Source organism: Ruditapes philippinarum, unplaced genomic scaffold (assembly GCF_026571515.1).
Source record: "Ruditapes philippinarum isolate M1 unplaced genomic scaffold, ASM2657151v2 ctg151_1_1_1_1, whole genome shotgun sequence".
NCBI classification, from domain to species: domain Eukaryota; kingdom Metazoa; phylum Mollusca; class Bivalvia; order Venerida; family Veneridae; genus Ruditapes; species Ruditapes philippinarum.
Window position 1 is genome coordinate 20,080 of NW_026852309.1, and position 24,941 is coordinate 45,020.

Here is a 24,941-nt window from a genome sequence, read left to right on the forward strand (position 1 = left end):
CATACTTACAGTCCTTAAATATCAAGGCTCACAGCTTTTCTATTGTCCATGCTCACAGCTTATGCATGATTACAGTTATCTTTTATCCTTGCATTTCTGTCATGTCAATGCTCACACCTCTACCATGTCAATGCTCACACCTCTATCATGTCGCTGATCACACCACTACCATGTCAATGCTCACACCCTTATCATGTCTCTGATCACACCTCTACCATGTCAATGCTCACACCCTTATCATGTCTGATCACACCTCTACCATGTCAATGCTCACACCCTTATCATGTCTCTGATCACACCTCTACCATGTCAATGCTCACACCCTTATCATGTCTCTGATCACACCTCTACCATGCCAATGCTCACACCCTTATCATGTCTGATCACACCACTACCATGTCAATGCTCACACCCTTATCATGTCTCTGATCACACCTCTACCATGTCAATGCTCACACCCTTATCATGTCTGATCACACCTCTACCATGTCAATGCTCACACCCTTATCATGTCTCTGATCACACCTCTACCATGTCAATGCTCACACCCTTATCATGTGTGATCACAACTCTACCATGCCAATGCTCACACCCTTATCATGTCTGATCACACCACTACCATGTCAATGCTCACATCCTTATCATGTCTCTGATCACACCTCTACCATGTCAATGCTCACACCCTTATCATGTCTGATCACAACTCTACCATGCCAATGCTCACACCCTTATCATGTCTGATCACACCTCTACCATGTCAATGCTCACACCCTTATCATGTCTCTGATCACACCTCTACCATGTCAATGCTCACACCCTTATCATGTCTGATCACAACTCTACCATGCCAATGCTCACACCCTTATCATGTCTGATCACACCACTACCATGTCAATGCTCACACCCTTATCATGTCTCTGATCACACCTCTACCATGTCAATGCTCACACCCTTATCATGTCTGATCACAACTATACCATGCCAATGCTCACACCCTTATCATGTCTGATCACAACTCTACCATGCCAATGCTCACACCCTTATCATGTCTGATCACACCACTACCATGTCAATGCTCACACCCTTATCATGTCTCTGATCACACCTCTACCATGTCAATGCTCACACCCTTATCATGTCTCTGATCACACCTCTACCATGCCAATGCTCATACCCTTATCATGTCTGATCACACCTCTACCATGTCAATGCTCATACCCTTATCATGTCTGATCACACCTCTACCATGTCAATGCTCACACCCTTATCATGTCTGATCACACCTCTACCATGTCAATGCTCATACCCTTATCATGTCTCTTATCACACCACTACCATGTCAGTGCTCATACCCTTATCATGTCTGATCACACCTCTACCATGTCAATGCTCACACCCTTATCATGTCTCTGATCACACCTCTACCATGTCAATGCTCACACCCTTATCATGTCTGATCACACCACTACCATGTCAATGCTCACACCCTTATCATGTCTCTGATCACACCTCTACCATGTCAATGCTCATACCCTTATCATGTCTGATCACACCTCTACCATGTCAATGCTCATACCCTTATCATGTCAATGCTCACACCTTTATCATGTAAATGCTGACAACTTTATCATGTAAATGCTCACACTCATATCGTGTTAATGCTCACAGCTCTTCAATGTCCATGCTCACATCTGTCCAATGTCCATGCTCACAGTTTTCTAATGTCCATGCTCACCCCTCTACCATGTCAATGCTCACATCTCTATCATGTTAATGCTCATATCTCTCAAATGTTCATGCTCAGCTCTCTTGTGTGTCCTCTTATCCTTGCTCACTGTATATTTCACTCAACCCAGGTTAAGTTTCAAGCCACCATCAATTTTTCAACAGAAATAGTATTATTCTATCTATTCCGCATTAGTTTATTTTTAGATCAATGTCACATATATTATATTTTTCCAGCAGTTCAAGTAAACAAACAATGACCTTGACAGATTCTACTGTACACTCATTCAATGAGAGCGGTATCAACTTTTGTAGTCATTCAATAGAAAAATATGTCAGACATAAAACTGTGTTGTTTTTTCTTTACATAAATGATTAAAGTCATAAATATGTCTCTTTTAAAAAAATTATAAATGGAAATTTTTTTATAGGGCAGTTTAATATAACTACTGAGCACCTACAAACGTTTTACAGTAGTCTAAGAAGTGGAACAAAAAAACAAACCTTGCCCCAAATAGCAAAGAGAACTACCAACTTGTGAACGTGACATAAAAAGATGAATAAAATGCATATGATTATTTTTCAGGGCACATTTTTGTCAATAGGGCCATTCTATGCAAATAGTTGAGAAAAAAAAAAATAAATAAATACATATGTATTGACATGATAATTATATTACAATAGTGATAAACTCCACAATGATAACACACAGTTGAATGACCTATTGGTCTTCTGCATAACAATGAAGTCAAAATATGGTATTACAGTCAAACCTCTGCTGAGAAGCCGCCCTCTTTAAAGCAGTAACCTCTTTCAAGAACAAAGAAAGGTCCTTGTTGCTGGGTCGTGTGGGGGTTGCATTCATTGAACGCCGCCTTTCCTTGTTGATCTTGTTTTTCATATTTTACAATAGATTAAACCTCTCTCGGAAATAATTAGAATATTTGTCTCCTCAAGGGTATTGCTCTGAAAAGGTCGTTCAGTACATTGTATTTTTTAGGTGCGGTGGGTATAAAAAACATTTTTTTACATTTTCTTCAAAACAGGTGCACTGCATTAGATGAACAAGAAATCAATTTGGTGTTGCCTTGGTAATATTTCCACAAAACTTCTGAAGCAGGGATGGTCTGAAGCCAGCCTCTAGAGTAGTGAAGGTGAAGTGCAATTGAAACATAGTAAATAATAAAATAACATCCCTGAACAGTTCAGGCTGGAAAAAAACACTTTTAAAATAGTTGTTTAAACAAATCAACAACGAAGCATTGAAGGTTATAAATTGTCTGATATAGTGAGGGTAAAGTGAAAGCCTGTAAAATCAAAGTGCAGCAGCACTGAATGCGACGGACATGCAACTGGGGAGACATTTTGGTTTTTTTTAGAAAAAAAAATAAAACACAAAATATATAACAGAGAAAATTTGTTCCATACAAGGAGCAATATATTTTGTGTCCCAATCTGATATAATCCAGATTTTCTACTTTCAAGCAGAATGAAATATATGCCTAAAACCCTGGTCAAACTTGTAAATCAGTGTCATTATCGATTTATTCCAAGAAATGATATGTAAATGGAAAAAAAACTTTCAACGACATATTTCTAAAATAAAACCATGCAAATAGACTTCAAGCATAATACATTATACCACGGATAAATCCGTGATTATACATGTGAGAATGTTATTTAGAATTGATTCGTGTTTTAACATAGTGGGCATATAGACAATAAAATATAAGTCATTTGTATTTTTATTTCTTTTGGATATGTACGTCTCATTAAAAATATTTTTGGTTAAAATCATCAGCAATTAATAGTCACCGTAATTTTTAGATTTTTTTTTATTTGCAAGGGCCAGAGCACATCGTTTTTATTTTAATCTAAATGTCACAATTTTTTAAAAGCACTATAGTGTTTAGTTGTCCTTTTCATTTTCACATTAAATTACATTTTCAACTTGTTTGCTTCTTACAATTGTATAGAATATCTAAAAGTATTGCATGTGAACAAAGTTAGTATCCGCTGGTTTATAACATGTATAATGTGTACTCCCTACTGTCCGAAAATCAGCACAGGTAAAGCAGAATCTATTTTTAGAATAGCGAAGGTTAACTCATATCGTGACCTAGAAAATGTATCTAATTTATTAATAACTGCTGAATATTCAGCTAAACCCGCGGTATGAGTCACGAAAATAGTTCTTCTTTTATTAATGCGCGAGTTATTCTAGAGTCCAAAAAACTTTTGATTTGTTAATAATAATGTTTTGTATAATGTAGAAATATTTATTTCCTACTAATAATTTCTTGGAACTCAGAGCTTACACCTTTATTATAGTATAATTTGCTGTCCTACTTTTTCGACAGCGGTAAATCGTTTCGGCAGTAATTTGCATAATTGCGCAATAATACTACGGGACTACAACGTTTTTATCAATCATATACGTCCATATTTTAACTTGGATAACTTAATTTGAAATTGAAAAGGCTAATTATGGAAGATTTTAAGATATCCCGACATAGTATGGGAGTTTTAAAGGATCAAATTCATGTACTTTTTCTTGGGCTGTTAATCGGTTGAGGACACTTTGCGCGAGTGTAGCAGACGAAATCCCATGTAGATGACTTAGCTCTGAACGCGCCTGAGGGCGCGTCCGTCGCAAAAAAAACCCTCTGAAACAGCAATGTTTAAAAATCTATAAAGCAAAGAAGTTTTAAAAAATCTCCTGAAACTGCCAACTTAAAAAAAAAACTCTGAAAGCATGGAGTAAATATTTTTAAAAATAGTCCTTCTACCCTCGGTCAGGTTACAATAATTTAAATATTCCTCAGGCTCCTTAGGAGGGACTCAAGGTTGCCAGTTGTTGAGCCTCAAACATTTTTATATTGTTATACTAAATTTTGCAGGGATTGCATAGCATTATAGACCTAGCCAAGTTTATTCTTATAGCAGTTATTAAACTGACCAATGACAATGCTTCGTTTTGAATTATTCTTCTCTGTTGAGTTTATAAATTATAACATAAGACTTTCAAGGTCTTAATTAATTAACTTTAGTCAAACAAGCCGTCCTGAAATGAAGTATAGGTAGATTTGCTGACATTAGTTTTTTTTCAACTTACAAAGTTTAATGACTTACATGTACCAAAAGTTTATAAATAGTTTGCAATCTTGATGTAACTTTGACCTACTCGTAAAGAATAAGGGATGTTCTTGGATATAGAATAGCAAAAGCACCTGTTTGTTTAATTAAGAATTGAGACTTTTATAATGCTTGTTTGATGTCTAATATAGCATGCACTTAATTAAAGTGATGCAATTATTGTCATTCAGTTTTTAATATTACATGTAATGAATAATATCCAAGTCTGTAAATTTTAATGTCACCTATAGTATTACAAAATAAACAGTCATTTAATTGTTGTATATAGATATTTATTTGTTTTTTCATGCACAAAAAAGCTTCGTTTTTTCTTTGATAAATTATAGTGAAATTCAAAATGAAAGTTTCTTTACATCCCTGGTATTCTAAGACTAAATTTTACTCATAAAAGGTAAAAAAAACAACAACATAATATGAACATAAGAAAATCTTTCTGTCCTCAAAAATCACTTTCTCAGCTAATGAACCTCAGAATGGCAAGAGGAAATTGATTAAACAATTTTGTTTCCTTTTTAGTTCTTACTTATTAAGACATGGAGTTGAGTGTATGTATATCTGTGATTAAGATAAGAGGGAAAATTATTGAGAAAACCTCTTGTAAAAATCAATTAAATGATAAGATTAAAGAGTATTTTTAGACACTGCATGAACCTTTATCCTGCCGCTTTTGTATAATAAATTTGCCTGTTTTTGAATTTGGAACACTCCATTCAAAGTTAAAGGGATTTTAATATGAAAATACAATAATTGGTTTTCTGACAGCATAGAACCTTGGTCAGATAGCATTAAGTGCCGGCTGGCCTGCCTCCATGCCAGTAGCAAAGACTAATCACTTTCATTTCTTCACCAGGTTTTCCAGCAATACCAGTACAGGTTTTCCAGCAATACCCATCTAGATTTTTTACAGCAATACCTGTCAAGGTTGTCCAGCACAACAGGTCCAGTTTTCCAGCAATACCTATCCAGGTTTTCCAGCTCAACAGGTCCAGGTTTTCCAGCAATACCAGTTCAGGTTTTCCAGCAATACCAGTCCATGTTTTCCAGCACAATAGATCCGGGTTTCCAGCAATACTAGTTCAGATTTTCCATCACAACAGATCCAGGTTTTCCAGCAATACAGATCTAGGTTTTCTGGCATTAACAGGTCCAGGTTTTCCAGCAATACCTATTTATGCTTTGTGGCATAACAGGTCCAGGTTTTCCAGCAATACAGATCTAGGTTTTCTGGCATAACAGGTCCAGGTTTTCCAGCAATACAGATCTAGGTTTTCTGGCATAACAGGTCCAGGTTTAACAGCAATACCAGTCAATGTTTACCAGCACATCAGGTCCAGGTTTTCCTGCAATACTACAGATATGCAATAAGAACATAATTAATGTACTGTAACCCAACGAATATTAATATTCGCTTTATTCACAGATTGCCACGAAGAGCGAATATTTGTTTGCGCGAATAAGTCCTCACAATTTCGCGAATAAATTGGAGAGAAATTTGGTCATGCAAAGCTACTTGACCGGATATATTTGAATTTAACGGGCACCTGTTAGGTTGTATTGAATTGTTATGAATATTGCCATAAAGCAATAAAAACACAAACTAAGTAAACTACTACTATTTTATAAATATCAAAAGAACTCTATGTCAATATAGCAATCAAAATAAACATCCACATTTTAATACAGTTTATGAAATACGTACTAGTAGGCCTATTGTCAATCACGTTCCGTATAGAGTACTATACGGAGCATGTTTACGCTTTACACCACTCTTTGGTGATAAAATTTCAAATACAGCTTTGTTTGCCGCTTTAATCAATTATTTTCTTTTCTGGTGTGCTTTCAAGATCATGATCAGGCAAAAACGATGCCGAAACATCCCTGCATTCTGAGGGTTTATTTTTTTATCAACCATCCTTTTAACGACATGTTTAGAAATGAAGACGAACGATGCTTACATGTACATATATAGAGAAAATGTTTTGCTGAATTGTGATCTCAATTCACTTACCAATACAATATAAGGCTAGCGTATTGCTAATCCCATTTTAGACACCAATAATGACCTCAATTATTAAAGATTAATAGTCGACTATGGATTTTACGGCCCCATCGGACTTTCCAATCCGCAAATTTTTTTTTCGGAAATCAAGAAAACGCGGAAATTAATATTCGCGAATATGTCCGACCTCGGCAAAACGCGAAAATTTGTATTCGCGAATATAAATTGGGTTACAGTATTCAATGTCCTTTTGAAGATTTCAACCCGTGTAAGATAAGGAAGACACAAATGTATAAGTTTATGCACTTAAATAATATTTACTATCAAAAATACTTCTGCAATTGCTAATTCAAACAGTACAAATAGTGTACAAACAGTATATTGCCTGGTTGGACTGCAAGGATGTACAACTTAATTAGGCTGATCACTTCCCGTTCCAATAGGGTAAGAGCTAAAAAATTGGAAGCAGATGACAATTTTACAAATTCAGCAAGGTTAAGGTCATAAGGATGTACAGTACAGATGTAAATGCAAAATATATAAATTTTGCAGAGTGACTTTATGCATGATACGTTATATCTACATGAAACCTGTTGCAAAGCTGACGAACTAGTGACCTTGTTAAATTTCACATGTTTCATTAACATATAAACCAAATGTTTCCAGCAAATGTACAGTCATATGTTATACCTAGCTAAATCAAAACAATTTTATTGTATGTATAAAAGAATGAGTAATCTTTCACAAGATGTTGCTTCAAGCTAATTTTCTTTGCAATATAAGTAAATCATACAGAAAACATATCATAAAAATATTATTTATTTTCTGGTAAATGATCGTTCATAGTGTGAAACATCTGGCTCTTTTGTTAAATAAAAGTAACATCCAGTGCATTAAATACTGTGTTTGAGAATTGTAGTGATTTTAAGGCAGATGCCACTTAAAACCCAGAAATTCTACTGAAATAGGGAGCCGGTGTTAACACGTCTTAAGACTCATAAATACTCATTTGTATCGCAATATTTGAATAAAACACTCATATTTACTCATACCTTAGGATAAAAACTCAAAGAATCTAATAAGTATCATACTACAGATACAGATTAATAGCTATCAGGATATTCAAGATAGACTCATAGAAACTCATAACTTTCCAAACTCCTCACAGTGATTACCTCCCTTGGCAGAATTGTAATCACTGCCTTCACAGACGTCACAAGATGATGAAAGTCACATGACGTAACGTCGAAATTCAAATGTAAATATCGACAGTTACATAGAAAATCTTACGTCATTTTTCTCTTTCTGTTTTATTTTTAACTTTTCGTACCTTCGTCCGTTATATTTTATCAAAAAATCATCAAAAGTATACAAAATAATGAAAAATAAATTAAAAAGCTAAAAAATATAAAATATCAAAATATTGATATTTAAATGTTTGTGATGTACTGATAAGGGGAGATCACTGCGTAGGAGATTGATAACTTTCATGATATTAAAGATAAAGACTCTTAGAAACTCATTTCTATCGTGATATTCAAGATAATGACTCATAAAACTTATAACTATCATTATATTTAATATAGACTCTTAGAAACTCATTTCTATCATGATATTCAAGATAAAGACTCATAAAACTTATATAACTATCATTATATTCAAGACAGACTCATAGAAACTCATACAGCCCTGCATAACAATAAATTTTCCTGCATAAAAATGCTGTTTACATCAACTAGAAAGGCCTAAAAACTTTAAAGGAAATGTGGAGAAAAATTACCCCGACTTATCAAGGTAATATAGTCAAGGCAAAATACCAACTTTTCTAAATCATATTATATACTCCTCGACTTATGGATGAAGACGACATAATTAATTGGCTGCTATCTTCATATTCAACATAAAGACTCATAGAAACTGGTAACAATCACGATATTCAAGATAAAGACTCATAGAAACTTTTAATGATCTCAATTTTCAAGATAAAAACTCATAGAAACTTTTAACGATCTCTATATTTAAGATAAAAACTCAAAGAAACTCAAAACTATCATAATATTCAAGATAAAGACTCGTAGAATAACTCTTAACTATCATGCTACATGTATTTGAGATAAAGACTCATAGAAACTCATTACTATCTTTTTTATTCACAATCAAACACTGTAAGATTATCTCATTATTTGATGGAAGTATCAGTACTTTTAACCCAACGATTTACATACATATTTACTTTAATTTTTTCTACATGACAGTAACTAACATAAGCCATTTTTTAATCCAAATTTTTGGCTATGGTAAGGAATATTAAACTTTAAGCTAAATAAAGAAACTTGGCTGTGAACTTACTTTGACTTATTAAAACATGCAATTATAGACTTCTTTAAATATATGCACTGAATGAAACCCAAAGGTTGTCAAAATAAGTGCAAGTTTGCATTGTAAAAATACATGTTTGTTTTATTTTTATCAAAAAGTTTGTGCCAATCTGATAACGATGACAGTAAAACAAACAAACAACCCCATTGATGAAATTTGCTGATTTGAAAACAGCAATGTTTATTATATCTATCTGTCTGTAGGGAAAGATATGCGGGTAAATAAATTCAAGAGAGGTTTTTCATTTTTTTATCAGGTCTTTTCAAGGTAAGCAAAAAATTGTGTCAGTAATTGAGTACACTGCCAAAAAAAAACCAGGCTCACTTACTAAAATGACATTTTTTACTTTTGGACACATTGACTGGTATTATAGTAACACCATAACTGACCACTCCTAGGAACCATACCCTTAGTGCAGAGTACCAAAAAGAAAAATTTGCACAATAATATTTATACAATCTTTTCATCATATGTTGATGGTCATTTAGATATTTTAAACATGTAACAATCTGCATTCTGCTTTTTAAAAAAGAGAATGTTTTATCACAAGTAATAATAATAATAATAATAATAATTGTAGACTGTAGTCAAAACATACTTGGTAAAAAAATAACAAATACATCAGTTTTTTTTTTTACAAAGCATTTATTTTAATAAACATGTCTGATTTATCTAAACCAATCACAATTTATATATATCAAATAAATAACAAATGATGATAAAGGAAAGTATATATTTTATAATACCAGTAATAAATCTGTCCTAGGCTTGTCAAACTTTGGTAAATGTCCTCCTCACTTTCTGTTGCATTATAAAATCAAGTAAGTTCTGTTAATAAGAGGATTGTCAAAATTACATAAAATTCTGTCAACTTGCTCATTTTCTACGAATATATATATAAGCCTAACAAAATTTAAACAAGCCTGTTGTTTAAATTAGCACAATGCTTCCCTTTTTGATAGTGACCTTGACCTTTTACCTTATAATTTCATATACATGTAGAAGCTGATGAAATTTACCAAATTCATACAAGATGTTGACAGATGGAGAACTACAGCCCCTAAACCTGCTGAATTTTTATTAAATAGACCAACCAAAATTCCATTTTAAGAATTGTTCATTCTCATATTTGGGGATACAATGTATAAAATTAAATTTACTTGTGGAGGAAGACCTCAGGTGCCCTTCCGTACATTATTTCAGGCACTACTGGCACCTGAGTAGAACCACCAATGCTCCACAAGCTAGCTAGCTACATGATAAAATCCAAAGTCCCTGTCGTGACTTCAACCAACAGCAGTGAGGGGCAAGTGGTTTGAAGTAAACAACCTTAACCACTTGGCCACGGATGGCCCCATAAAGAGCCTGGTAAGACTGCAAGGGTGTGCAGTCTGTCCTGGCTCTATACTGATAACAAAAAGGTAAATCACTTTAAGTTTCACCAGGTAAAGGGGTAAACACCTGTAATGAAACTGTCTCACACTGTTTCCAATAAATAATCTACTTCCCCTTCTTCCTGAACACCTAGCACCCTAACTTCCCTTAAAGCAATATTTTTTTTTACTATCTACTTATTTACAAAAACATGTCATGTTTTTTTATACTAGAATAAAACATGAACATAGTCAAATATCAACCAATAAACAAATGCCTAACAAAACAATGTATTTTGATTTATATTTTTAACATAAAACATACTGGCTAAAGTTTTGTTTCATATTCTAAAAATCAAAATCAAAATATAATTATCATTTACAAATAATGATGGATTTTTTTCTCTCATTTATTACCATTTATAATCAATTTTCAATACCTGATAATATCAAAATCATTTTTCAACAATTACCAGTACTAAATAATTATGATTAGGAAAAAAATCACCCATATAGGTATTGGTACCCTAATTCTTTTGGCAGTGAAATTATATAAATCTTTAATATCAGCATTTCCACTCTCTACATATTAAAACACTCTTTCAACTTAAGACTTATAAGACGTATTACTTAAAACATAAGGTTACATTGGTGCAATTTTTCTACTATCATTAAAATGGGAAATATTTGAGTGTTTGTTGCTAAACAGTTGTAACTTATATAACATAAATTAGGAGTTTTAGCTACATCACACTTATCTTCATCTACAATAACTTTTTCAAGACATAAATTCATATGCATACATAACAAAGTAAAAATATCATCATATAATAATATCTAGTAGGAAAATGCTTGCTGAAGGAATATAGAATATATCTTACTGAAGTGAGATAACAAAAAATATTTTCACTAATACTCTTGCTAATATATCTCTCTTGTACAGAATAGACTTGTCCTGTTTTTACTTTGGAACAGCCCATTTCATTAGTTTGAGGGAATTTCAATATCATCAAGCAATATTTGAGCAGCCAATAGTACAGAGTCAGGTCAGGCTACCCACTATGTTATAATAATCAATGCTTTAATTTAGATAAAAGAAAATAAAAACTTTAACCCCTTACAAGCTGAATTTTTAATGGACTTGCCCAGAATTCATTTCTGGAACTGTCCATATTTCAATCTTGGGGTTATCAAGATGAAAAACTTTGAAGTTAGTCAATCAACATTGTTATCTGGTCAGACTGAACGGATGTGCAGGCTGGCCTGGCTATGGCTTATTCAATTTTGGTTTTCCAACAGATTAAGGGTTATAGGTCACCCAACATAGCAAATATCTTGCAGGCTCGGTTTGACTGAGCATGTGCATGGAAGTCAGTAGTACTAGTATATTCTTTAATATATTAATTTAAAACTATTTACTATCTAAGTCTGACGGAACATTTTTGTGAAAATTCGTACAGTATTTCTATGGGCAGACTAATAAATACATCACATATTGTAGAGAACCTACTCAAGTCTGACATTTGAGAAGATTGTTACAAATTAATACGCTTCTAACAGTCTGACAAGACAAATTGATTACAGCTTTAAGTTTCTGTTTTATTGATGAACTATAAAAGCAAGTCTACACAAATAAACTGAAACAGTCATTTCCTTAAGGAAGCCATTACTTATAACAAATTATTTTGTAGTGAGAAAAAAAGGAAGACCAAAAACAGTACATTCAAATAAATTGATAAAATAACTTGTTACAAGGTTTATAGTAGCAAAATACTAATGAAACTACTACACTGACGTCCAAAGTTCTATTAACATAAAATTTGATTTTTTTTTGTGTGTGTGCAAAAAGACAACTTACGGTACTTAAATCGAAAAGTGCAAAAAATAAGGAAGAAGTACACTCAAAATCAAATTGAAAATGGTTTTTTGTATGACTGTTCACCCAATTTGAGGTAAAAGCGTTAAAACGTTTTTCAGTGTCAATTTTGCACAAATTCTGGAAAACTGGCATGATTGAATAATAATCTGAAACTTTGCACACAAGTTACTGGTCTACACCTACATCAAATGGAACTCAAATCTCAGAAAAATAATTTCCAGTCCAATCATGGTAAAAAACCTCAGTGGAGTCCCTTTAATGTTGTGTTGAAAGAAAAAGTTCAAAAACCAGTAAAATGTATAAACTGACACAGTTATCGTCATGATCACATGTGTATGTGTGTTCTTTACTTATCCTCGGAGTTTTGCAATCAGTGATCAAAGGTGCATGCATCATATCAAAAATAACTCCTATATTTATAAATGTATAGTATAAAGATATAATATAGATAAATCCTCACACCTTTCACCATAAATATGTGATGATAATATTTGAAAACTTAATCTATTGATAAAAATGTCAAAGGTTTCAATGAATTATCAGATTTTTTTTTTTTAAAAACAAAACATCCGGTTTTCAATGAAATGTGTCCTGTACTTTTCATAAATAAAACATTATGGTATTCATTGTTGTTGTATATCTTTAGTATTTACATTACCAAAGAACAGGGCATTTAATATATGACTTTGGTTTTAATAAAGTAGCATTAATAAAGTAAAGGGCATTTAATAAAACTGGTATGTCTTCAGTATTTACATAACCAAAGAACAGGGCATTCAATAAAACTGGTGTGTCTTCAGTATTTTCATTACAAAAGAACAGGGCAGTTAACAAACTGGTATATCTCCGGAATATACATAACCAAACCACAGGGCATTCAATAAAAAGTATTTACATTACTAAAGAACAGGGCATTCATTACACCGGTATGTCTTCAGTATTTGAAATTACCAAAATAAAGGATATTTTATGTTTGAATACATTTAGTACTTTTCATAATAAAACATAGAAAATTCAAAATATACCTATAGTTAATATTCAGAAACAAAATACCTAACATTTGATACATGCTGGATTACCGGTATATCAATTAACAATTTGAATAAATGAATGAAAAAGTTCCAATGATGAAATGATTATTCTGTATTAATGTACAGTCGACTCCACTTAAAACGAACTTGCTTATAAGGAATTATCATTTATAGTGAACTAAATTTGAAATCCCCAGCTGATTCCTTCTTTATTTTATATCAAATCACATCGCTTTATACATACTCGCTTAAAACGAATTTTCGGCTATAGCGAACAATTTATTCTAGTCCCATATGGTGGAAAACACGTAAATTTCCTCGGTTAAAACAAACTGTTATAATTATAATATCGGAATGTGCTCGATTAAAGATCAGTATAAATATACCGCTATTTGATAATTATCCAAATACATGTATATAATATGAGCCGTGTCATGACAAAACCAACATAATGGGTTTGCACCACCAGCATGGATCCAGACCAGCCTGCGCATCCGCGCAGTCTGATCAGGATCCATGCTGTTCGCTTACCAACCCTATTACAAGTAGAGAAACTGATAGCGAACAGCATGGATCCTGATCAGACTGCGCGGATGTGCAGGCTGGTCTGGATCCATGCTGGTTGCAAACCCATTATGTTGGTTTTGTCGTGACGCGGCTCATATTTTGTTCAATAAAAGCCTGCATTAAATTACCCCTGCCGTGATATACCTATTACACTTATTGAATGGTGACGGGTCGGGCTTTTTCACAGCAAATTGTCCCACCAAAACAAATCAGCAAAAGTTGTTGCTACTTTGCATTTAGTGATCTTCGGATATAACAAACAATATTTAATGTCCCATTGAGTTCGTTATAAACGGAGTTGACTGTATATCTAACAAGATTAACACATATACAATGAAATATTAATTGTTTTACACATGATCATCTGTAATTGTAACAGATGGTGACATAAACTACAATATTCTATATACATAATATGTCAACATGGTACATACACTATTATTGAAATTATAAAATGCTAAGAAAAAGAAAAAAAAAGAAGAAAAAAGAAAACGGCATCATTTTGTCAAAACACAGAATGCCCGGTGCCTTTTCATAAGAATACAAAAATCTGAAGAAAAAAAATTTTTTAAATAATGATCCTCAAATTTCTAGCCTAAAGAAATAAAAGGTTGAAGATGGTATGGGGCAAGGTTGAAGTAGATGCAGAGTGTAAGACAGACAGACAGACAGACAGACAGGCATGAATAAAACAATATTCTTCATAACCTGACATGGTGGTATAACATAGAGACTTCAATCTTTTGATTGGACATACTCTGTCTACAGCACAAAACCAATGCATTCATATCTGTGGAACTAATACAATTTCCCTACTGAGGTAGTCAAGCAAGAAAACTTTGATGTTCAAAAGCAAAACCACACTAAAACACCATTTATAAAAACAAGAAAAAAGAAGAAGAATACTTTTTTTCAACACAGTGTTCCCTCCATCAAAATTTAAAAGAAAATGTAAAAATAAATATATAAAATTTCACTTTTTTCTTTCCTTTAAATCGTCCAAAAAAAAGATAAATACATTTCATCACCCAAACGCATACTAAAAGTTGAAAGTTTTGTTTAAGAAAAAAACCCATTTGGCCGAAACATAAAATAAAAAAAATTGAATAGCAACATAAAATGACTCCAGGACATTGAAAATGACAGCGATTCATTGAATAGATAAACATATGTAACATTATCTATTTTAAGAGATAAAAATAAACATCTTGCTCACATGTTTTTGAGAGAATTAATGAAACCACTGGAGGCAATGTCTAATTTACAAGGTGATGTATGGATGATAACAATGGGTAATTTATTTAGCAGTAACTTAATGTTAAATTTATTCTATTTCTTTTTTTTAACAATAAAGAAAAAAAAAAATAGAATTTAAAAAAAAAGTCTTCAAAAAAGTTAACCATTTAAATATCAGTATTTATACAAATATATTGTAAAATTAACACTTTTTAAGTTCCTTACTATATCAAAGGGACATAATCAAAGATTTTCATATAAGTACACTATATGAGTGTAAAGGGAGCTAATCAAAAGATAATATTGAAGTACCATGGAAGAGTTACTTCCCTTACAATAAATTTAAATGTATAACAGAATGGACACTCATTGTTGTGCTTAAAATGATGCTGACTTAATATTATTATAATGTTGATTGGAGCTGTAAATGTATGTATTATGGTTGCACTGCAAAAAAATTACAACTGCTTAGAAATCATTTACTTTTAGAAATTTAGGTTAAAAATTTGTCTATATTTCAGCTAACTGTTTTTCTTTCATTAGCATCCTTATTCAAGTTACTGTATTGAAACTGGACAAGAAAATAATGTTGTAAGAAATTAATAGCTGTATGTACCTTTTATGTTACCAAAAAATATTTAAGTTAAATGTATATTAACTCTGTTATTTCTCTCTGCATCTCCTTAATTTGACTTAAAATCACTTTACCCTGACTCTGCAATATGTATGTATTAAAATTTACACAAAGACATACTATGGTCAGCCCAGTGGCTGGGAAACCTTGAAATATCAAAAATATACATTAAAATAAACCCCCACTCCCGAAAAAACATCAGAATATCAATGTTTGAGTAAATGCAGACCTAATTAAAACTCTTCACCTTGTTCCACATTTTGCATGTCAATTATTCAATTATTTTCATCTTTTCTCTACCAATTCTGATAATCCCCCCCCCACACCCCCAAAAATGTAATACTTTCAGTTGAAAGTGTCAGTTACATTTCAGGGATAGTAAATTTGAAAAAAAATCTAAATTTCATATCCTGAAATCTTATAAGTAACAACAAGTTTTGTCAACTTGTTTATTTTCTACTAGAAAAAAACCCATCCCACATCCTGGATAAAGGCTTGTAAATCAGTAGATTATGTGATATACATGTACATTGTATTGACAAAATTGAACATTTTAAAGCAGCATGCCTCCAGATTAACAAACAAATTTAATTTTTTTTTAAAGTAACATATTGTCAAGTGAACAAAGGAAGTAATTTACACATTGCAAATGAAACTTAAAATCTACGAAAATTTACCAAAAATAGTTCAGAATATGAAGAAAATAGTCCTTATTGTGTTAATCATGCAGTAGAAATATGGAGATAAATATTGCAAAATCAGTCATTTAATGCATATAACATATAAATTTTTTCTTGAACAGTGAATATTTTTTACTAGTTTTAAAATCTTAGTATATTTTTCTCAAGGTCGATTTTTCTAAAAAAAAATTTGCTCATTTGCAGGGGTGCAGCTTTATGTATAGGTGTATCACATTCTCTAGAAATCATATCACGTTCTACAAAAAAACAATCTGAAAAACAGAAGTTTTTTCCATTATCTCAGCATCACAATATATTTTTCTAACACTTGTCATTTAAAATAATATTTATTGAGAGACACAAACCCTCAAGTATTCTGTACACATAGTTCTGACTTAGATTTTTTTCACAAACACATGATGATGGTCATTGCCTAATTGCAAAGACCCACTGATGATGTAAAAGCCCTGTTTTGGGCAATAACTATAGCTTACTTCTGGATAATCTGCAAACGCCTATATTATAACCCTTCACCTAGTGAATGCCCTTGTCAAACTTCCATTTTGGAACAGTTTAATAACAATTTTAGGGATATTAACATGAAAATTAAGAGATTTATTAGCCAACAGTATATATCGTCTGAAAAAGATGTATAAACTTGTCCGACTCTGTGAAATAGGACAAGACCTTGTAGTTTCAGTTTCAGCATTTTAGAAGTTAATATCTAATTGACTCATGTTTCTAATTTTTGACTAAGAAAAAACATCTAGTTACCTTAGTGCAGTAACGGGTAAAGTCCTTCTTAATTTAATAGGAGTTAACCTGTTATTGCACTGTTAGTATGTTGTGGGTTCGACAATTGTACACCAATGACATCTTTATTATCCAATCAGATTACGGCATGAATGTAGAACTGTAATTATCACCCAAACGTTGACTTTCACAACTCCGTTGAACCTAGTACTTAGTTTTTATAATGAATTCACGATTCAACACTATTTCATGATCTTGACTGCACGCTCGTTTCCGCCGTAGATGGATCAAAGTCTTGTATAACTCTATTGGCCTGTCGAATATACTGTTGTTGTTTGTAATATATTTTTAACACTCCTTTGATAGCAACAAATGCCACACCTCCCTGTAAAGATAGTAAATTACCAGGTTAAAATGATAAAAATACATATAGAAATATACTATCCTTTTAATTTTCATTGTAAAAAAATTGTGTTTTTTTTTTTCTTTATTCACACATTTGAGAATTTGAAAAAGTTTATCAACCTCCAACATTAACGTTTTAATATATAAATAACAAATGTGACCTAGATGTCCAATGTATGTAAAAACCATATGGACAACTCTAGTACAACTCCATGCACCCAAGCCAGATTTCATCAAAAAATTGATTTTTACAGAAGATGTCCTTTGCAGTTATAATTGTGGACAAAAAAGGCAGACATCCACCATCAACCCTTAAATATACCATGAGTTTCTCCATACTCTGGTGAACTTAAATCTCAGGGTTTTGAACATAGTTGAGTCTTTTTTCTTTGATACACTTGTAAAGAGTGATCAGGGTGATTTTTCTTCAAATAAATGTTGAATCAATATTCTATGCTAAAAGCTATATCTGATATACTATTTTATAACAATTTTAAAAGCAGTACAGTTATGTTGTTTTCATAACTTTATGGGCGTATCTTGAAAGATTTATAACATAGAATGTCTATGTAATTCAAAATACATGAATATTGTATGTAAACAGAATGAAATGTTCCGGAACAAAATATTCTGCTCCTATTTTAGTAGTAGGTGTGACTCTGATTTCATGCATGCCCCATTAAATTTTATTAAAACATACAGATTTTTTTTTTCAGATAATCTGTAATCATTTTAATCACACAATTTTACAATCCACACACAGCAAATAAATAGTTTTATATACTGTATAATTATATAGACTGTATCACAAAATTAGATACATGTGCAAGATCACAAAAAAACTATCAGAAATTAATCACAGCTGAGCTTACTAGCAATGTTCGTTGAAAATTTGATGTCACGTTTCCAAACAAGACTTTGCCTGTTGTAGTTGCTATGGTAGGAAGGATAAGCGCACCACACAACATTCGGGTTATTGAGATAGGGTCGGAGATGTTGGCAGCCTCAGCTGGGGTTCGGGCAAGATTTGCATAATCTGAAAACATAAATAAATCGTTAGGATTTTGCTCACACTGAATATACATGGAGTATAAAAATCTGACCAGCTATTATGCAAATCAATGTAAAAATCCAACAAAAAACTCTTGGAAACCTCATGATACTTGCATTTTCCTGAAGTTTCATGTCTGGTACTGTCACTGATCAAAAAAATGCCAGTACAATCATAAGCAACTGGATACCTCACTAATCATTTTCTAAATACATGTGTCATAATGCAAATAACAAATTTCATGCATGTTATAATTTGAAGGATGTTACACTTTTAAGAGAAAAAAATTCTGTACTTCATGGTAGCTTAGGTCATTTGGTAATGTAGACTTTGGATACTGGTGTAACCATATAAATTATTCTCCACAAGATAGTTCAGCATCTATGCTGTTGAAAGTAGGCTAGCCTGGATCTATGCTGTTAAGAGTACATTTTGTGATTTTATTATTCTAAAAGTACAGGCTAGCCTGATCCTGAATCTATTATGTTGAAAGTACAGTTTAGACTGGTTCTATACTGTTGAAACTATATGCTAGCCTGACTCTATACTAAAGAAAGTACAGCCTAGCCTGATTCTATTATATTGTACATACAGGCTATCCTGATTCTATTATGATGAAAGTACAGGCTAGCCTTATTTTATCATGTTGAAAGCACAGGCTAGCCTGATTCTTTTATATTGAACATACAGGCTAGCCTGTATTTTTATATTGAACATACAGGCTAGCCTGATTCTATTGTGCTGAAATTCCAGACTAGCCTGATTTTATTATGCTTAAAGTACAGGCTAGCCTGATTATAATATGCTGAAAGTCCAGGCTAGCCTGATTCTATTTTGTTGACAGTACAGATTAGTCGAACTTCCCCATATTGAACATACAGGCTATCCTGATTCTATTATGCTGAAAGTACAGGCTAGCCTGATTTTATCATGTTGAAAGCACAGGTTAGCCTGATTCTTTTATATTGAACATACAGGCTAGCCTGATTCTATTATGCTGAAAGTCCAGGCTAGCCTGATTTTGTTATGCTGAAAGTACAGGCTAGCCTGATTCTATTATGCTGAAAGTCCAGGCTAGCCTGATTCTATTTTTGTTGAAAATACAGGCTAGCCTGATTTTATTATGTTGAAAGTATAGGCTAGCCTGATTCTGTTATGCTGAAAGTACATACTAGCCTGATTTTATTTTGTTGACAGTACAGGTTAGTCGGACTTCCCCATATTGAACATACAGGCTCTCCTGATTCTATTATGCTGAAAGAACAGGCTAGCCTGATTTTATTATGTTGAAAGTACAGGATAGCCTGATTCTATTATGTTGAAAGTACAGGCTAGCCTGATTTTATTATGCTGAAAGTACAGGCTAGCCTAATTCTATTATGTTGAAAGTACAGGCTAGCCTGATTCTGTTATGCTGAAAGTACAGACTAGCCTGATTTTATTTTGTTGACAGTACAGGTTAGTCAGACTTCCCCATATTGAACATACAGGCTAACCCGATTCTATAATGCTGAAAATACAGACCAGCCTGACTTTGTTATGTTGACAATACAGGCTAGCCTTATTTTATTATGTTAAAAGTATAGGCTAGCCTGACACACTATACTGTTAAAAGTAAGCACCAGCTTAATATTGAATGCAAATTACGGATATCAAATATTTACAACATTGGTATAAATGTGCTATATAATTTCACAAGATTTATGTCCCCCTCAATTGTTTTAAAGCATGAAAATTGTTAACTATCAAATTATACAGAACAATCCCAAGTTTTACTGCCTACTTTTCTATTATAATTATCCACATCAAACAACAATAAGGAAATGACATTACAGAGCACAATAAAATGCGCTTGTCTATTCCCCAATGGTGCTCTATTTCGATTATAGAACCAATTTTGTCTATATCTTATTTGTTTGCTTTCCCATTATTTAATCAGAAGTAGTGAAGATATACTGAGTTGGCCAGTGAAAGGAATTATTACACTCAACAGATATACATCCATCATAAATACAGCTGTGTATATTCGGATAAGTAGCTGAAACAGTCATAGTGCCAGCCAGAGACAGTAAAAACTGAAAATTAAGTTAGTGAATTGTCCACTCAATCACCCTTCACAATGCTGAAGACGTAAAATAGATTGGTTCAAATGTTCAGTTGAATTTGGAATATCCTGTTGTTAATATACAAGAATACAAACAAGGGCACCACATGCAGTGTTAAAACTCGCCTGTTAAATTTTTTTACAAATTGATACGAAAGTAGGCAAAGCCTATGAATGGGGAAGTCAGATAAAAAAAATTGTTCTTTTTATGTTTTCGTTTTCATGTACCGCTTCCATTTTCAATTGGGCCATATTGACGATTATTCTTTAGCCACAAAGTTGCGATAGCTTTATTATTGGAATACCCTGCTGGTTATCATTTAGTTATATATAAAGGTTTAGAAATCTATATATCTTTTAATGAATAAATATACACATGTATTATATAAGTATACACATGTAGTCTATAGCCGGGAAAGTCAAAGCCTTTGACTTCCCTGTATTAACAAACACATCTGACTAAGTTACTCATAATTATTTTTTCACAATTTCTTTTACAAATTGTATTGCCTCTTCAGTTAGGTTAGCTGTCACCTGAGTAGAACCATCAAACTTTTGTAAGCTAGCTAGATAGCTTCTTCACATGAACAAATTTTAAATCCCTGGAGATGTGTGACTGCGCAGCACCGAGCAGCCAGTGAATGGAACTCAGCCATTTTAACTACATATTTTTGGTATAATATTTCATTGTTGACTTTGATTAATATATAAGTGCATGAAAATTATTGATTTGTCATAGAACACCACAATAAAAGGCTCATTTACAGAAACATGCCTCTGTGTTTTGACAAATATATTGAAATGGTATACCACAATACATCACTTTATGAGATAGGACTATCCCAGGCCCCATATATCACATTTACAAAATTATCAGATCAAATAACAAAGTTCTAGAATTGTTCATCGGCTTTTAAAACAGTTTTGGAATTCTTCTGGCTTTTTTTTAAACCTTTTTGCTCTCAACTTGAATATAATTTTTTTCCTTTAAAGGAACTCCACTGTGATCCAAAAGTCTAAAATAATAAATTTTAAAATTCTTTCTTAAATCAACAGCAATATACTTAAATTTGAAACCAAGCAATAGGTGACATATAAATATACACAGTATTAAATTGATAATTTATTTTTATGCAATTTTTTTGGCCGATTTGAGTGAAAAGCGTTGCCAACGGTTTTCACTTTTTGGACCAATTTGCACAATAAAATTAATTATTTCAGGGAAACGTAGTGAGCGAATGATCTGAAAATTTGTACAAGAGTTATTTGTCTAGACATACATCTAGTTACACAAAAGTCTTGAAAAAAATATTTTCGGTCCCTTCATGTCAAAAAACCTCAGTGGAGTCCCTTTAACCACTGATATATTTTATCAAATTTAAAAAAAATAACTACAAATAGGTGTACAAGTTAAAAAAAACAAGCAATTATCATAGTATTGCAAGCAATCCATAAGTCCCCTACCGGTTAGAACCCCATCAACGTTCTGAAGGGCCACTGGCCATTCACTAATGTTTCAATTTTTCTCTACTTTAAGTAAATTTGTTGGAAAAGTTCTTTAAAAGTGATCACAGGAAACAGTTTTTATGAACAGACAGACAGACGGACTGAAGGACACTCTAAAGTTAATATTTGAAACATCCCTGTTACCAAAATATAACATTTTTAAAAGCAAAATTCTTAAAAAGGAGATAATTCTTGAATTAAAGATGCAATTTCATAAAAATTTTCAGCTCTTTTTGACTAATCACAAATATTGTTATATTTGCCATGTTTTAAGCCTATTTGTTGCCAAGGCAACCAATTTTTTTTAAAATAGGAAGGACAGATAAGACAAGCATAATTTCAAGACTGCCATCTACCCATATGTCAAGTTTCATAAAAATATCTCCAGTACTTTTTGAGTTATCACTGGATTCAGTTTATGTGTAAAATTTGCCATATTTTCAGTCTATGTGTTGCCATAGCAACCAAAATTTTCAACATAGGAAGAAAGAGACAGACATGCATAATCTCCAGACTGCCATCTACCCATATTACAAGTTTCATAAAAATATTTCTATTACTTTTTGCGTTAACACTGGATCCAGTTTATGTGTCAAATTTGCCATATTTTCAGTCTATTTGTTGCCATAGCAACCAAAAATTTTCAACATAGGAAGAAAAGAAAAAGACGTTCATAATCTCCAGACTGCCATCTACCCATATTTCAAGTTTCATAAAAATATTTCAAGTACTTTTTGCGTTATCACTGGATCCAGTTTACGTGTAAAATCTACCATTTTTTCAGCCTATTTGTTGCCATAGCAACCAGAATTTTTAACATAGGAATAAAAGAAAAAGATGTGCATAATCTCCATACTGCCATCTATCCATATATCAAGTTTCATAAAAATATTTTCAGTACTTTCAAGTTATCGCGGGATCCAGTTTTGTGGACGGACGGACTGACTGACGGACAGACAGACGGACGGACGGACGGAGGGTAAACCTAAAGTCCCCTCCGGTAAACCGGTAGGGGACTAATTACATTTGTTTGGTTGTCTTCACGAGTAGAATTGACACAAATTGTTTATCATCTCACATAGACTAACAACTTGGGTGGGCAATTTCAGATCAGTCCATCCATCTGTCTTTCCAGAATAATCATTGAAATTGTGAAAATGACCCAAAAATAAAAAGCCTTGCAATGTTTTTAATTTAAATTTTACAAAGAAAAGAAGGAAAAAACATAAAAAAAAATGTTAATTGATTAATTAATTAAATTTTAAGGATATTCCTTATTGCATAATTATTTGACTATATTTAGTGTGTCATTTGATCTTTGTAAGTAATTAAAATTTAATGTCTTAAGCTCCTGAAATTTTATGTTTTTAACCTTCTTAACTTCATTGGGCTCCTTTAAAGTCTTATGGTAAATTTCCAGCCTTTTTACTGGTAAATAAAAGACCCCAAATCCCATGTTATGCAATGGAATCTCTGACTGGAAAATTACCGGTAGTTACTTCAATTAAAACCAGTCTATCAAACTTATATTGAACTTGGAAGGTCTTCTTTACAGCAATATTAAGTTCAAAGCTCTAACCCCCCAAAAAAAGACTGATACAAGACTGGTCACCATTCTCAAATTGTACAAGTATTCCAACATATATACTCAATACTTGGAAGACTGTCCAGTCCAATTACCTGAGTTACTATTGTTAAACCCCTTACCATGAAAATTTGCAGTATTGCATGAGTACATAAAAACATTGCATCACATATTTCACAAAGCAAAACACCTTGTTGACTGAATGCTTAGTAAGTAGTTCTTTACTTCAGACAATAAAGTAGTTATAAGTATTCCCTAATGACAAGGCGTCTGCTGCAATTTGTGACGATAATTGAATATTTTGTCATTTATGAAACACTGTAACATAAAAGATGTCGTAAGTAATTACCAGTTGGAAATAAATATTTGAGGATGGGAGATTTCATGCAATGTTTCCTCCACAGTCGTAGAACATAATCTTCCCATCGGATCATTTTACCCAGTATTAGCATAGATGGTATGAGTGGCAGGCCGATCAACAACACGAGAGGGTCGGAGCCCTCCATCACACTGAGCCCTTCTTTGTGACCTAGAACCTGAAACATACAATTTAAAAAATCGTAAGAATTTAACTGTTTTATGAAGTGACACATTTATAAAACTCCATGCTTCAATATGAAAATACAACTACTAATATAACAAATCTCATACCATAAAGGACATAACAAACACATATCAAACAACCCTACATTATATCAGTATTATATCCATAATAGCAGTTTCATAGATACAGAAAAGCAATATTAATCACATGTTAATCACATGTTAAAAGCAATACAAAAGTAATATCAAAAGTTCAATGAAAGCCATATATCAAAGACCAGTACAACTTTAATAGTTATATTAATTAACAATTAAAGCAAATAAACCTATAAAAG

The 24,941-nt window shown here is 32.5% G+C and overlaps 1 protein-coding gene across 2 annotated transcripts in view; it reads right to left on the minus strand.

Moving 5' to 3' along the window:
- Positions 1 to 15,694: 15,694 nt before the first annotated feature.
- The window catches only part of LOC132756227 (E3 ubiquitin-protein ligase MARCHF5-like), a 32,340-nt gene continuing 23,093 nt past the window's right edge, over positions 15,695 to 24,941 (minus strand). For both annotated transcript variants that reach the window (XM_060747238.1, XM_060747248.1), the window contains exons 5-7: positions 24,413 to 24,599; positions 18,690 to 18,853; positions 15,695 to 17,797 (exon numbers count right to left, since the gene is read on the minus strand). In XM_060747238.1, coding sequence (XP_060603221.1) covers positions 17,660 to 17,797; positions 18,690 to 18,853; positions 24,413 to 24,599 — 489 coding nt within the window. In that variant the 3' untranslated portion in view covers positions 15,695 to 17,659. The remainder of the gene's footprint in view (positions 17,798 to 18,689; positions 18,854 to 24,412; positions 24,600 to 24,941) is intronic.